This window comes from Oncorhynchus mykiss, chromosome 13 (assembly GCF_057628025.1).
Source record: "Oncorhynchus mykiss isolate SJ-2025 chromosome 13, ASM5762802v1, whole genome shotgun sequence".
In the NCBI taxonomy this organism is placed as follows: Eukaryota; Metazoa; Chordata; class Actinopteri; order Salmoniformes; family Salmonidae; genus Oncorhynchus; species Oncorhynchus mykiss.
The window spans coordinates 63106741-63123545 of NC_143034.1; the positions used below are offsets into that span (position 1 = coordinate 63106741).

General features: G+C 40.4%; 1 protein-coding gene across 3 annotated transcripts in view; it reads left to right on the top strand.

The window, feature by feature from the left end:
- Positions 1-16805, top strand: part of LOC110539030 (centrosomal protein of 112 kDa) — a 230858-nt gene that overhangs the window by 35955 nt on the left and 178098 nt on the right. For all 3 annotated transcript variants that reach the window (XR_016486041.1, XM_090197093.1, XM_090197094.1), the window contains exons 10-12: positions 2650-2749; positions 3342-3460; positions 6146-6289. Coding sequence is in view for 2 of the 3 variants with exons in the window: in XM_090197093.1 (XP_090053219.1) it covers positions 2650-2749; positions 3342-3460; positions 6146-6289 (363 nt within the window). In the remaining variant the exon portion in view is untranslated. The remainder of the gene's footprint in view (positions 1-2649; positions 2750-3341; positions 3461-6145; positions 6290-16805) is intronic.

The window sequence follows — 16805 nt, forward strand, 5'->3', positions numbered from 1 at the left end:
AGTGTTACACGACTCAAGTTGAGGCAGCGTGTAATTGGGCATGAATGCAGTCAGCATGCCATCAGAGCTGTTGCCAGAGAATTGAATGTTCTAAAATGACAGGACATGAGCAGATGTGCAATTTATTGTGGAGCCCTGTGTACATGGCCAGAGGCTGTCCCATCAGAGAAGTCTCAACTCCTGTGCAGCAAATGGTGGCAGTACATCTGCAGTGTCAGAAAAGTGAGTTTGCACTCGGTCACACAATGGGCTGACGAGAAATCATTAGAATCATTCACTGGAGGGCTCCCAGCCTCAGCAGACACATGTCAGATATAAAAGCTCGTAGGACCCTGTGTGCTGTCTGATAGTCTGACCTAGGTAGCCTACAACACCCTGAAATAGTAATCAAACTGTCGATAGCTAAAATTCTACATAGACATTAATTTGTCAAGCAGAAACAGCACAGAGCCCATCATAAAAATGACTAACGTGTGTGTATAAATAGACAGCATGCATATTCAAATTGAAAGTTTTATTTGAAATCTGGTCATTACAAAGTAGCATGAATAACAGTCGGGCCAAGCTGCATATGACATTCTGAAGGCCAGCATTTCAGCCTTCCTCACTGTCCAGTCAGTTATTTCTGAGGGGAAACAGTTATTTAAATGAGAATTGGATAACAAACATTTCAATTTGAGAGTCTACGCCAGATAAGGAACAGTACATTACTTATGAGGATACTTCACAACTTTGGATCCAGCACTAGGGATTTAAGGAGATGCTTCATGGGATACAATATTAAAAGAGGGCTGAGCTGTGTCTCCTGGAGAGTAGCGGGTGTTGGACAAGACCTCTCTGCCTCATTCATAGCTGTTATGGTTCTGAAAAATACATCTGAATGGAGGTAGAACAGGATCAGGAAAGATCTGTTTAATCATATCACCTGGCTCCTCGAACTCAGGGACCATTTATTTCTGCTTAATCCAAGGACCATTTTTTTCCCTGCTTAATCCAAGGACCTTTTTTTTCTGCTTAATCCAAGGACCATTTTTTTTCTGCTTAATCCAAGGACCATTTTTTTCTGCTTAATCCAGGGGACTGGTGTTTGCTGCTCAATCTCAGGGGCCAGGTTTTTCTGCTTAATCCAGGGAACCTGTTTTTTCTGCCTGATCTAAGGGACCTGTGCTTGCTGCCTGATCTTGGGGACCTTAGCTTGCTGCCTGATCCCCTCACTTTGCTGGTTGATTGGAGCGCTTGACCCCGGTGATGTACTGGGCCGAACGCACTACCCTCTGTAGTGCCTTGTGGTCGGAGGCAGAGAAGTTGCCGTACCAGGCAGTGATGCAACCCGTCAGGATGCTCTCAATGGTGCAGCTGTAAAACCTTTTGAGGATCTGAGGACCCATGCCAACTCTTTTCAGTCTCCTGTGGGGGAATAGGTTTTGTCGTGCCCTCTTCGACTGTCTTCGTGTGCTTGGACCATGTTAGTTTGTTGGTGATGTGGACACCAAGGATATTGAAGCTCTCAACCTGCTCCACTACAGCCCCGTCGGTGAGAATGTGGGCGTGCTCGGTCCTCCTTTTCCTGTAGTCCACAATCATCTCCTTAGTCTTGATCACGTTGAGGGAGAGGTTGTTATTCTGGCACCACCCGGCCAGGTCTCTGACCTCCTCCTTATAGGCTGTCTCATCGTTGTCGGTCGATCAGGCCTACCACTTTTATGTCATCAGCAAACTTAATGATGGTGTTGGAGTTGTGCCTGGCCATACAGTCATGAGTGAACAGGGAGTACAGGAGGGGACTGAGCACACACCTCTGAGGGACGCTTTAACTGTGAGGGTGCTGCTCTGTCCTTGTATTGGCACCTTGACTCGTCTAGCTCTCAGTTAGAGACAGCTGGTGGCAATCAGTCAGGCATTCTCAACCTCAGGTGTAGCAATTATACAATATTGCTCCATGATGGACCCTGTCCAGAAACAACCCCTAGCCCGTTCCCCAGGCACTTCATGTAGATCTGAAAGAATTGGATAGGTGTCGTACTCCACCCGGCTGATTATTTTGCCATCTTGCTTATACCTATCCAATCCTTTCAGATCTACACAAGTGTCTAGTGCTAGGGGTTGGTTCTGGACGGGGCCTTGGGCTACTAATTTAAGTGGTTAACTTTCAATAAGTCTAGCTTGCAAAGGTATGAGTACACACATTTTGCACCCACCACAGTGCACTGAAATCATGTTGAAGCACATCATTTCTACTGAGCATGTTCCTGAATGTTATGCTCCGATATGTCCTGTATATCTGCATACCCAGGCAGGTAGCCCAGTGTTTAGAGCGTTGGACTTGTAACTGAAAGGTTGCAAGATCGAATCCCCGAGCTGACAAGGTAAAATTATGTCGTTCTGCCCCTGAACAAGGCAGTTAACCCACTGTTCCTAGGCCGTCATTGAAAATAAGAATTTGTTCTTAACTGACTTGTCTAGTTAAATAAAGGTTAAAAAATAAATAAATAACCACCTGAACAAAAACAGTAGATGAGAAATGAAGGAAGAGCTGAAATATGAGGTGTGTCCGGAACTACACTATTTATACAACATTTTGCAACTCTATGAAACAACATGCAACACTTTTGAACAGGTTGAATTTACCTGCCCCCTTTTCCACTTTAGATTTTAGACCGTAAGAATGGCGAGATCGATGAGCTGAAGACCATGTACAGAGCCAAGCAGAAGGAATCGGAGGAGAGTGTGCGCAAGCTGGAGAAGAAAGGTGAGAGGTCGTGGGGTCATAGTGGGGGTCGAGCCTGGAGGCAGACTCAAGGGGATATTTACACCAGTGTGTCTCTGCACACTCAAAGTAAAACCCCAGTTTAAACTCTGTGTTACTGTTACAGGGTGAGACCCCACTGGTGTGGCCCGATGCTGCCCAGCTGTGCTCCTTCTAACAGCACGTTTATGAGACTGATATTTCACACTTGTCATAAACAGATTCTTTAGTGACAGTGCATGTTGTACAGTACACTTCCAGCACAGAGCGATTTAGTTGCAGACGTTCTCTATACTCAGCTTTAACCCCTTTATACTATGGGAGATTGGAGATATTCTCAGTGCTGACATACAATATGAAACAACAATGACGAGGGATACAAAGCATGTGACTTTCACAGAACTTGCTTGAAGTAGTGTGAAAGAAACAAATGTTGTGTGTGTGTGTGGGGGGGGGGGGGGCTGAGGCTGGGCCTTACTGAGTTCTCTGTCTGTGTGTGTGTGTGTGTGTGTGGGGGGGGGGGGGGGGGGGGGCTGAGGCTGGGCCTTACTGAGTTCTCTGTCTGTGTGTGTGTGTGTTGTTTTTCCATCCACAGTTCAAAGCGTGCTGCGCGAGTCCCAGGTCATCCGTGAGAGCAAAGAGAAGCAGATCGGCGAGCTGAAGAAGATGTCAGATCAGAGCACTGACTCCCTGAAAAACGAGTGGGAGAAAAAGGTAAAGGAAAGTTGAATGGCTGAAGTCGATTTCCAACCAGCCCTAGCCCCTAAGCACTCCTAAGCCTGAGGAAGGCTGCAATAGAAGGATTTGAAAGGGCGGAATCTGGGCTGACCTCAACCAAGCCAGGTTCACTATAGAGCTGGGAAATCTTTATTCTAGACGTTTCTTTGTAGGCTCATTCGGCCAGGCCTGTGTGTTTTTTTACTGAAAAAATAATGTTAGTACTTCTTCTCTAAATTGTCTTTTCAGTCCCGCTAACTCTAGTTAACTAAGCTGCTCAATGAGATCTTAATGACAAGTCAGTTAAGAACACATTCTTCTTTTCAATGACGGCCTAGGAACGGTGGGTTAACTGCCTTGCTCAGGGGCAGAACGACAGATTTTTACCTTGTCAGCTCGGGATTCAATCTTGCAACCTTACAGTTAACTAGTCCAACGCTCTAACCACCTGATTACATTGCACTCCACGAGGAGCCTGCCTGTTACGCGAATGCAGTAAACCAAGGTAAGTTTCTAGCTAGCATTAAACTTATATTATAACAAACAATCAATCAATCATAATCACTAGTTAACTACACATGGTTGATGATATTATTAGTTTATCTAGCGTGTCCAGCGTTGCATATAATCGATGCGATGTGTATTCGCGAAAAAGGATTGTCGTTGCTCTTATGTGTACCTAACCATAAACACCAATGCCTTTCTTAAAATCAATACACAGAAGAATATATTTTTAAACCTGCGTATTAAGCTAAAAGAAATCCAGGTTAGCAGGCAATATTAACCAGGTGAAATTGTGTCACTTCTCTTGCGTTCATTGCACACAGAGTCAGTGTATATACAACAGTTTGGGCTGTTGCCAGAGAATTGAATGTTCTAAAATGACAGGACATGAGCAGATGTGCAATTTATTGTGGAGCCCTGTGTACATGGCCAGAGGCTGTCCCATCAGAGAAGTCTCAACTCCTGTGCAGCAAATGGTGGCAGTACATCTGCAGTGTCAGAAAAGTGAGTTTGCACTCGGTCACACAATGGGCTGACGAGAAATCATTAGAATCATTCACTGGAGGGCTCCCAGCCTCAGCAGACACATGTCAGATATAAAAGCTCGTAGGACCCTGTGTGCTGTCTGATAGTCTGACCTAGGTAGCCTACAACACCCTGAAATAGTAATCAAACTGTCGATAGCTAAAATTCTACATAGACATTAATTTGTCAAGCAGAAACAGCACAGAGCCCATCATAAAAATGACTAACGTGTGTGTATAAATAGACAGCATGCATATTCAAATTGAAAGTTTTATTTGAAATGGGCTGTATTAACCAGGTGAAATTGTGTCACTTCTCTTGCGTTCATTGCACACAGAGTCAGTGTATATACAACAGTTTGGGCCGCCTAATTTGCCAGAATTTTACGTAATTATGACATAACATTAAAGGTTGTGCAATGTAACAGGAATATTTAGACTTAGGGATGCCACCTGTTAGATAAAATACGTAACGGTTCCGTATTTCACTGAAAGAATAAACGTCTTGTTTTCGAGATGATAGTTTCCGGATTCGACCATATTAATGACCGAAGGCTCGTATTTCTGTGTGTTATTATGTTATAATTAAGGCTATGATTTGATAGAGCAGTCTGACTGAGCGATGGTAGGCAGCAGCAGGCTCGTAAGCATTCATTCAAACAGCACTTTCTTGCGTTTGACAGCAGCTCTTTGCAATGCTTCATACATTGCGCTGTTTATGACTTCAAGCCTATCAACTCCCGAGATTAGGCTGGTGTAACCGATGTGAAATGGCTAGCTAGTTAGCGGGGTGCGCGCTAATAGCGTTTCAAACGTCACTCGCTCTGAGACTTGGAGTGGTTGTTCCCCTTGCTCTGCATGGGTAACGCTGCTTCGAGGGTGCCTGTTGTCGTTGTGTTCCTGGTTCGAGCCCAGGTAGGTGCGAGGAGAGAGACGGAAGCTATACTGTTACACTGGCAATACTAAAGTGCCTATAAGAACATCCAATAGTCAAAGGTTAATGAAATACAAATGGAACAGAGAGAAATAGTCCTATAATTCCTATAATAACTACAAAACTTCTTACCGGGGAATATTGAAGACTCATGTTAAAAGGAACCACCAGCTTTCATATGTTCTCATGTTCTGAGCAAGGAACTTAAACGTTAGCTTTCTTACATGGCACATATTGCACTTTTACTTTCTTCTCCAACACTTTGTTTTTGCATTATTTAAACCAAATTGAACATGTTTCATTATTTGTTTGAGGCTAAATTGATTGTATTGATGTTATTATTATTAAGTTAAAATAAGTGTTCATTCAGTATTGTTGTAATTGTCATTATTACAAATACATTTTAAAAATCGGCCGATTAATCGGTATCGACTTTTTTTGGTCCTCCAATAATCGCTATCGGTATCGGCGTTGAAAAATAATAATCGGTCGACCTCGACTTGATATATCTATTGAAATTGAGAGCGAGACAGAGCGACGCAGGGAGAGACAGACTCAGAGAGACAGACGCAGAGAGAGAGACGCAGAACAGGCCAGAGTTGGTACAGTAGAATGTCTCTGATTGGACACCTGGGCCAGTGGAGGTAGCCAAGGTACCACACGTAGTAGCTGTGATAGGCTGACTGACGCTGTGGTGTCCTTTGCCCCTCCTCCCCCCAGCTGCACGCGGCGGTGGCGGGCATGGAGCAAGAGAAGTTTGACCTGCAGAAGAAGCAAACAGAGAACATTCAGGTGCTGCTGGAGGACACCAACCAGAGGCTGGCCAAGATGGAGGCTGAGTATGGCGCCCAGACACAGGCTAACGTGAGTGGGAGAGATTGGGGAAGTTGGAGGAACACTGTTTTCACCATCAGTAACACTTACTGTATACACCCTCTGTCTCATGTTTGAACACGCCCCCTCATAAAGTATTTGCGGACAAGCAGAGCTGACATGGAGGGTGAGGTGTCCTACCTTACAGTTGAAGTCGGAAGTTTACATACACTTACGTTGGAGTCATTAAAACTCGTTTTCCAACCACTCCACATTTCTTGTTAACAAACTATAGTTTTGGCAAGTTGGTTAGGATATCTACTTTGTGCATGACACAGGTAATTTTTCCAACAATTGTTTGCAGACAGTTTATTTCACTTATAATTCACTGTATCCCAATTCCAGTGGGTCAGAAGTTTACATACACTAAGTTGACTGTGCCTTTAAACAGCTTGGAAAAGGCCTACCTTCAAACTCAGTGAATATTTGCTTGACATCATGGGAAAATAAAAAAGAATTGTAAACATCCACAAGTCTGGTTCATCCTTGGGAGCAATTTCCAAACGCCTGAAGGTACCACATTCATCTGTACAAACAATAGTATGCAAGTATAAACAGCATGTGGGGCCAGACTACGGTTTGCAACTGCACATGGGGACAAAGATCGTTCTTTTGGGAGAAATGTCCTCTGGTCTGATGAAACAAAAATATAACTGTTTTGCCATAATGACCATCGTTAGCCAAAGAACACCATCCCAACCGTGAAGCATGTTGGTGGCAGCATCATGTTGTGGGGGTGCTTTGCTGCAGGAGGGATTGGTGCACTTAACAAAATAGATGGCAACATGAGGAAGGAAAATTATGTGGATATATTGAAGCAACATCTCAAGACATCAGTCAGGAAGTTAAAGCTTGGTCGGAAATGGGACTTCCAAATGGACAATGACCCCAAGCATACTTCCAAAGTTGTGGTAAAATGGCTTAAGGACAACAAAGTCAAGGTATTGGAGTGGCCATCACAAAGTCCTGACCTCAATCCTATTGACAATTTGTGGGAAGAATTGAAAAAGCATGTACGAGCAAGGAGTCCTACAAACCAGACTCAGTTTCACCAGCTCTGTCAGCAGGAATGGGCCACAATTCACCCAATTTATTGTAGGAAGCTTGTGGAAGGCTACCCGAAACATTTGACCCAAGTTCAACAATTTAAAGGCAATGCTACAGAATACTAATTGAGTGTATGTAAACTTCTGACCCATTGGGAATGTGATGAAAGAAATAAAAGCTGAAATAAATCATTCTCTTTTCTATTATTCTGACATTTTACATTCTTAAAATAAAGTGGTGATCCTATCTGGCCTATAACAGGGACTTTTTACTGGATTAAATGTCAGGAATTGTGAAAAACTGAGTTTAAATGTATTTGGCTAAGGTGTATGTAAACTTCTGACTTCAACTGTACCTTCCACCTTGTAAAAGTCTCTCTGCCTTTGCATCTGTGTCCTGGGACCGAATCCCATCTAACCTGAGAGTGTTGCTGTGTGTGTGTGTGTGTGTGTGTGTGTGTGTTAAGGACCTACGGTGGGACAAAGTAGGGGTGGGGGATTAGGTATGGATGTTCAGCAACAGGGGCCATTTAGACACGGTACAGTACTTCATGAATTTAGCTTTCACAATTAACGTCTACATACACACACACACACACTTTCTCTCACTTTCGCTCTCACACACACACATTCTCTATCTCCGTCTCTCACACACGCAGATATTTGCAATCAATAGCTTTCACAGGTAAAGTGTACTCCTACCCATACACACACACTTTATCTCTTTCACTCTATCTATCTCACACACACACACACACACACACACACACACACACATGTGCAGCGAGATAGTCTGTCAGCAGGATGGAATTTAAGAAGCATCAAAAGCGGGCCTGCGAGGCTGGGTAAGACCCTTCTTTAATAATTAAACAGTCTATAGCCAGGTGAGGCCTGCAACATGAAAGGGCCCTCTTTCACTGGAAATTAGGTGCTCTACCCCTGTTAGTTTAGGCTGACCTCCACACAGAGGTACACATGCACGGGCGTACACTCACATACACACACACACACACACACTCCTCTTCTCTTCATAAGAAATGTCAGCTGAGGTGAGGTAGCTCTGAACTCCCCCTCTCTATTTGATGTCTCAGTATCCAAGCCCTCTGAATTATTTTGTTTGTCTTTCATCATGCAACCGTGTGCAGTGTTTCTGGTGCTTGACAAAAAACAAAAGGTAAAGTGAAGTTTATCAAAGCTATCTGACAGAGTGAGAGTTTCAACATATAACACACACATTTTCACGGAGGCTTCTTCCCCAAAGAAAGGTGTTTTGACACCTGTAATTGTTTTAGAACTTGTCTGGTGTCTAGAACAGTTCAGGTAGAGCAGCTGCTAGTGTGTATGTCAACATGAAGACAAGCTGAAATATGACTGAAATCTCTTTGTTTGTGCTTGTCTGTGTGAGTCAACGGAGACAAAGAGAACAGAGCATGTCCCTGACAGACCACTACAGTATTCCTGTACCATAACAGCATCTCTAGCTGCATCACACCCACAGGTGGCATACAAGCACTCCAAGTCTTCTGCTGGTGTGTAATATGTGGGAATATGTTTCAGTCTTCTGCTGGTGTGTAATATGTTTCAGTATTCTGCTGGTGTGTAATATGTGGGAATATGTTTCAGTCTTCTGCTGGTGTGTAATATGTGGGAATATGTTTCAGTATTCTGCTGGTGTGTAATATGTGGGAATATGTTTCAGTATTCTGCTGGTGTGTAATATGTGGGAATATGTTTAAGTATTCTGCTGGTGTGTAATATGTGGGAATATGTTTCAGTATTCTGCTGGTGTGTAATATGTTTCAGTATTCTGCTGGTGTGTAATATGTTTCAGTATTCTGCTGGTGTGTAATATGTGGGAATATGTTTCAGTATTCTGCTGGTGTGTAATATGTGGGAATATGTTTAAGTCTTCTGCTGGTGTGTAATATGTTTCAGTATTCTGCTGGTGTGTAATATGTGGGAATATGTTTCAGTATTCTGCTGGTGTGTAATATGTGGGAATATGTTTCAGTATTCTGCTGGTGTGTAATATGTTTCAGTATTCTGCTGGTGTGTAATATGTTTCAGTATTCTGCTGGTGTGTAATATGTGGGAATATGTTTCAGTATTCTGCTGGTGTGTAATATGTGGGAATATGTTTCAGTATTCTGCTGGTGTGTAATATGTTTCAGTATTCTGCTGGTGTGTAATATGTGGGAATATGTTTCAGTCTTCTGCTGGTGTGTAATATGTGGGAATATGTTTCAGTATTCTGCTGGTGTGTAATATGTGGGAATATGTTTCAGTATTCTGCTGGTGTGTAATATGTGGGAATATGTTTCAGTATTCTGCTGGTGTGTAATATGTTTCAGTCTTCTGCTGGTGTGTAATATGTGGGAATATGTTTCAGTATTCTGCTGGTGTGTAATATGTGGGAATATGTTTCAGTATTCTGCTGGTGTGTAATATGTGGGAATATGTTTCAGTATTCTGCTGGTGTGTAATATGTGGGAATATGTTTCAGTATTCTGCTGGTGTGTAATATGTGGGAATATGTTTAAGTCTTCTGCTGGTGTGTAATATGTTTCAGTATTCTGCTGGTGTGTAATATGTGGGAATATGTTTCAGTATTCTGCTGGTGTGTAATATGTGGGAATATGTTTCAGTATTCTGCTGGTGTGTAATATGTGGGAATATGTTTAAGTCTTCTGCTGGTGTGTAATATGTTTCAGTATTCTGCTGGTGTGTAATATGTTTCAGTATTCTGCTGGTGTGTAATATGTTTCAGTATTCTGCTGGTGTGTAATATGTTTCAGTATTCTGCTGGTGTGTAATATGTTTCAGTATTCTGCTGGTGTGTAGTATGTTTCAGTATTCTGCTGGTGTGTAATATGTTTCAGTATTCTGCTGGTGTGTAATATGTTTCAGTATTCTGCTGGTGTGTAATATGTTTCAGTATTCTGCTGGTGTGTAATATGCGGGAATATGTTTCAGTCTTCTGCTGGTGTGTAATATGTGGGAATATGTTTCAGTATTCTGCTGGTGTGTAATATGTGGGAATATGTTTCAGTATTCTGCTGGTGTGTAATATGTGGGAATATGTTTCAGTATTCTGCTGGTGTGTAATATGTTTCAGTATTCTGCTGGTGTGTAATATGTTTCAGTATTCTGCTGGTGTGTAATATGTGGGAATATGTTTCAGTATTCTGCTGGTGTGTAATATGTGGGAATATGTTTCAGTATTCTGCTGGTGTGTAATATGTGGGAATATGTTTCAGTATTCTGCTGGTGTGTAATATGTGGGAATATGTTTAAGTCTTCTGCTGGTGTGTAATATGTTTCAGTATTCTGCTGGTGTGTAATATGTGGGAATATGTTTCAGTATTCTGCTGGTGTGTAATATGTGGGAATATGTTTCAGTATTCTGCTGGTGTGTAATATGTTTCAGTATTCTGCTGGTGTGTAATATGTTTCAGTATTCTGCTGGTGTGTAATATGTGGGAATATGTTTCAGTATTCTGCTGGTGTGTAATATGTGGGAATATGTTTAAGTATTCTGCTGGTGTGTAATATGTGGGAATATGTTTAAGTCTTCTGCTGGTGTGTAATATGTTTCAGTATTCTGCTGGTGTGTAATATGTGGGAATATGTTTCAGTATTCTGCTGGTGTGTAATATGTTTCAGTCTTCTGCTGGTGTGTAATATGTGGGAATATGTTTCAGTATTCTGCTGGTGTGTAATATGTGGGAATATGTTTCAGTATTCTGCTGGTGTGTAATATGTGGGAATATGTTTCAGTATTCTGCTGGTGTGTAATATGTTTCAGTATTCTGCTGGTGTGTAATATGTTTCAGTATTCTGCTGGTGTGTAATATGTGGGAATATGTTTCAGTATTCTGCTGGTGTGTAATATGTTTCAGTATTCTGCTGGTGTGTAATATGTTTCAGTATTCTGCTGGTGTGTAATATGTGGGAATATGTTTCAGTCTTCTGCTGGTGTGTAATATGTTTCAGTATTCTGCTGGTGTGTAATATGTGGGAATATGTTTCAGTATTCTGCTGGTGTGTAATATGTGGGAATATGTTTAAGTATTCTGCTGGTGTGTAATATGTGGGAATATGTTTAAGTATTCTGCTGGTGTGTAATATGTGGGAATATGTTTAAGTCTTCTGCTGGTGTGTAATATGTTTCAGTATTCTGCTGGTGTGTAATATGTGGGAATATGTTTCAGTATTCTGCTGGTGTGTAATATGTTTCAGTCTTCTGCTGGTGTGTAATATGTGGGAATATGTTTCAGTATTCTGCTGGTGTGTAATATGTGGGAATATGTTTCAGTATTCTGCTGGTGTGTAATATGTGGGAATATGTTTAAGTCTTCTGCTGGTGTGTAATATGTTTCAGTATTCTGCTGGTGTGTAATATGTGGGAATATGTTTCAGTATTCTGCTGGTGTGTAATATGTGGGAATATGTTTAAGTATTCTGCTGGTGTGTAATATGTGGGAATATGTTTCAGTATTCTGCTGGTGTGTAATATGTGGGAATATGTTTCAGTATTCTGCTGGTGTGTAATATGTGGGAATATGTTTCAGTATTCTGCTGGTGTGTAATATGTGGGAATATGTTTAAGTCTTCTGCTGGTGTGTAATATGTTTCAGTATTCTGCTGGTGTGTAATATGTTTCAGTATTCTGCTGGTGTGTAATATGTTTCAGTATTCTGCTGGTGTGTAATATGTTTCAGTATTCTGCTGGTGTGTAATATGTGGGAATATGTTTCAGTATTCTGCTGGTGTGTAATATGTGGGAATATGTTTAAGTCTTCTGCTGGTGTGTAATATGTTTCAGTATTCTGCTGGTGTGTAATATGTGGGAATATGTTTAAGTCTTCTGCTGGTGTGTAATATGTTTCAGTATTCTGCTGGTGTGTAATATGTTTCAGTATTCTGCTGGTGTGTAATATGTTTCAGTATTCTGCTGGTGTGTAGTATGTTTAAGTCTTCTGCTGGTGTGTAATATGTTTCAGTATTCTGCTGGTGTGTAATATGTTTCAGTATTCTGCTGGTGTGTAATATGTTTCAGTATTCTGCTGGTGTGTAATATGTTTCAGTATTCTGCTGGTGTGTAATATGTGGGAATATGTTTCAGTATTCTGCTGGTGTGTAATATGTGGGAATATGTTTAAGTCTTCTGCTGGTGTGTAATATGTTTCAGTATTCTGCTGGTGTGTAATATGTGGGAATATGTTTAAGTCTTCTGCTGGTGTGTAATATGTTTCAGTATTCTGCTGGTGTGTAATATGTTTCAGTATTCTGCTGGTGTGTAATATGTTTCAGTATTCTGCTGGTGTGTAGTATGTTTCAGTATTCTGCTGGTGTGTAATATGTTTCAGTATTCTGCTGGTGTGTAATATGTTTCAGTATTCTGCTGGTGTGTAATATGTTTCAGTATTCTGCTGGTGTGTAATATGCGGGAATATGTTTCAGTCTTCTGCTGGTGTGTAATATGTGGGAATATGTTTCAGTATTCTGCTGGTGTGTAATATGTGGGAATATGTTTCAGTATTCTGCTGGTGTGTAATATGTGGGAATATGTTTCAGTATTCTGCTGGTGTGTAATATGTTTCAGTATTCTGCTGGTGTGTAATATGTTTCAGTATTCTGCTGGTGTGTAATATGTGGGAATATGTTTCAGTATTCTGCTGGTGTGTAATATGTGGGAATATGTTTCAGTATTCTGCTGGTGTGTAATATGTTTCAGTATTCTGCTGGTGTGTAATATGTTTCAGTATTCTGCTGGTGTGTAATATGTGGGAATATGTTTCAGTATTCTGCTGGTGTGTAATATGTGGGAATATGTTTAAGTATTCTGCTGGTGTGTAATATGTGGGAATATGTTTCAGTATTCTGCTGGTGTGTAATATGTGGGAATATGTTTAAGTCTTCTGCTGGTTTGTAATATGTTTCAGTATTCTGCTGGTGTGTAATATGTGGGAATATGTTTCAGTATTCTGCTGGTGTGTAATATGTGGGAATATGTTTCAGTATTCTGCTGGTGTGTAATATGTTTCAGTATTCTGCTGGTGTGTAATATGTTTCAGTATTCTGCTGGTGTGTAATATGTGGGAATATGTTTCAGTATTCTGCTGGTGTGTAATATGTGGGAATATGTTTAAGTATTCTGCTGGTGTGTAATATGTGGGAATATGTTTAAGTCTTCTGCTGGTGTGTAATATGTTTCAGTATTCTGCTGGTGTGTAATATGTGGGAATATGTTTCAGTATTCTGCTGGTGTGTAATATGTTTCAGTCTTCTGCTGGTGTGTAATATGTGGGAATATGTTTCAGTATTCTGCTGGTGTGTAATATGTGGGAATATGTTTCAGTATTCTGCTGGTGTGTAATATGTGGGAATATGTTTCAGTATTCTGCTGGTGTGTAATATGTTTCAGTATTCTGCTGGTGTGTAATATGTTTCAGTATTCTGCTGGTGTGTAATATGTGGGAATATGTTTCAGTATTCTGCTGGTGTGTAATATGTTTCAGTATTCTGCTGGTGTGTAATATGTTTCAGTATTCTGCTGGTGTGTAATATGTGGGAATATGTTTCAGTCTTCTGCTGGTGTGTAATATGTTTCAGTATTCTGCTGGTGTGTAATATGTGGGAATATGTTTCAGTATTCTGCTGGTGTGTAATATGTGGGAATATGTTTAAGTATTCTGCTGGTGTGTAATATGTGGGAATATGTTTAAGTATTCTGCTGGTGTGTAATATGTGGGAATATGTTTAAGTCTTCTGCTGGTGTGTAATATGTTTCAGTATTCTGCTGGTGTGTAATATGTGGGAATATGTTTCAGTATTCTGCTGGTGTGTAATATGTTTCAGTCTTCTGCTGGTGTGTAATATGTGGGAATATGTTTCAGTATTCTGCTGGTGTGTAATATGTGGGAATATGTTTCAGTATTCTGCTGGTGTGTAATATGTGGGAATATGTTTAAGTCTTCTGCTGGTGTGTAATATGTTTCAGTATTCTGCTGGTGTGTAATATGTGGGAATATGTTTCAGTATTCTGCTGGTGTGTAATATGTTTCAGTATTCTGCTGGTGTGTAATATGTTTCAGTATTCTGCTGGTGTGTAATATGTGGGAATATGTTTCAGTCTTCTGCTGGTGTGTAATATGTTTCAGTATTCTGCTGGTGTGTAATATGTGGGAATATGTTTCAGTATTCTGCTGGTGTGTAATATGTGGGAATATGTTTCAGTGTTCTGCTGGTGTGTAATATGTGGGAATATGTTTCAGTATTCTGCTGGTGTGTAATATGTGGGAAGATGTTTAAGTATTCTGCTGGTGTGTAATATGTGGGAATATGTTTAAGTATTCTGCTGGTGTGTAATATGTGGGAATATGTTTCAGTATTCTGCTGGTGTGTAATATGTGGGAATATGTTTAAGTATTCTGCTGGTGTGTAATATGTGGGAATATGTTTCAGTCTTCTGCTGGTGTGTAATATGTGGGAATATGTTTCAGTATTCTGCTGGTGTGTAATATGTGGGAATATGTTTAAGTATTCTGCTGGTGTGTAATATGTTTCAGTATTCTGCTGGTGTGTAATATGTGGGAATATGTTTAAGTATTCTGCTGGTGTGTAATATGTGGGAATATGTTTCAGTATTCTGCTGGTGTGTAATATGTGGGAATATGTTTCAGTATTCTGCTGGTGTGTAATATGTTTCAGTATTCTGCTGGTGTGTAATATGTGGGAATATGTTTAAGTATTCTGCTAGTGTGTAACATGTTGGAATATGTTTCAGTATTCTGCTGGTGTGTAATATGTGGGAATATGTTTAAGTATTCTGCTGGTGTGTAATATGTTTCAGTATTCTGCTGGTGTGTAATATGTTTCAGTATTCTGCTGGTGTGTAATATGTTTAAGTATTCTGCTGGTGTGTAATATGTTTAAGTATTCTGCTGGTGTGTAATATGTGGGAATATGTTTAAGTATTCTGCTGGTGTGTAATATGTGGGAATATGTTTAAGTATTCTGCTGGTGTGTAATATGTTTCAGTATTCTGCTGGTGTGTAATATGTGGGAATATGTTTCAGTCTTCTGCTGGTGTGTAATATGTTTCAGTCTTCTGCTGGTGTGTAATATGTGGGAATATGTTTCAGTATTCTGCTGGTGTGTAATATGTGGGAATATGTTTCAGTATTCTGCTGGTGTGTAATATGTGGGAATATGTTTCAGTCTTCTGCTGGTGTGTAATATGTGGGAATATGTTTCAGTATTCTGCTGGTGTGTAATATGTGGGAATATGTTTCAGTCTTCTGCTGGTGTGTAATATGTGGGAATATGTTTCAGTATTCTGCTGGTGTGTAATATGTGGGAATATGTTTAAGTATTCTGCTGGTGTGTAATATGTGGGAATATGTTTCAGTATTCTGCTGGTGTGTAATATGTTTCAGTATTCTGCTGGTGTGTAATATGTGGGAATATGTTTAAGTATTCTGCTGGTGTGTAATATGTGGGAATATGTTTCAGTATTCTGCTGGTGTGTAATATGTTTCAGTATTCTGCTGGTGTGTAATATGTTTCAGTATTCTGCTGGTGTGTAATATGTGGGAATATGTTTCAGTATTCTGCTGGTGTGTAATATGTGGGAATATGTTTCAGTATTCTGCTGGTGTGTAGTATGTGGGAATATGTTTCAGTATTCTGCTGGTGTGTAATATGTGGGAATATGTTTAAGTATTCTGCTGGTGTGTAATATGTTTCAGTATTCTGCTGGTGTGTAATATGTTTCAGTATTCTGCTGGTGTGTAATATGTGGGAATATGTTTCAGTATTCTGCTGGTGTGTAATATGTGGGAATATGTTTAAGTATTCTGCTGGTGTGTAATATGTGGGAATATGTTTAGGTCTTCTGCTGGTGTGTAATATGTGGGAATATGTTTCAGTATTCTGCTGGTGTGTAATATGTGGGAATATGTTTAGGTATTCTGCTGGTGTGTAATATGTGGGAATATGTTTCAGTATTCTGCTGGTGTGTAATATGTGGGAATATGTTTAAGTATTCTGCTGGTGTGTAATATGTTTCAGTATTCTGCTGGTGTGTAATATGTTTCAGTATTCTGCTGGTGTGTAATATGTGGGAATATGTTTCAGTATTCTGCTGGTGTGTAATATGTGGGAATATGTTTAAGTATTCTGCTGGTGTGTAATATGTGGGAATATGTTTCAGTCTTCTGCTGGTGTGTAATATGTGGGAATATGTTTCAGTATTCTGCTGGTGTGTAATATGTGGGAATATGTTTAGGTATTCTGCTGGTGTGTAATATGTGGGAATATGTTTCAGTATTCTGCTGGTGTGTAATATGTGGGAATATGTTTAAGTGAGACCACCTCTTTAACTGGCGTTGGTAGGTCATCCATCACTGAATATTGAATCTGTTACATTATGTTACGCAACTTGTCTTTGATAAATA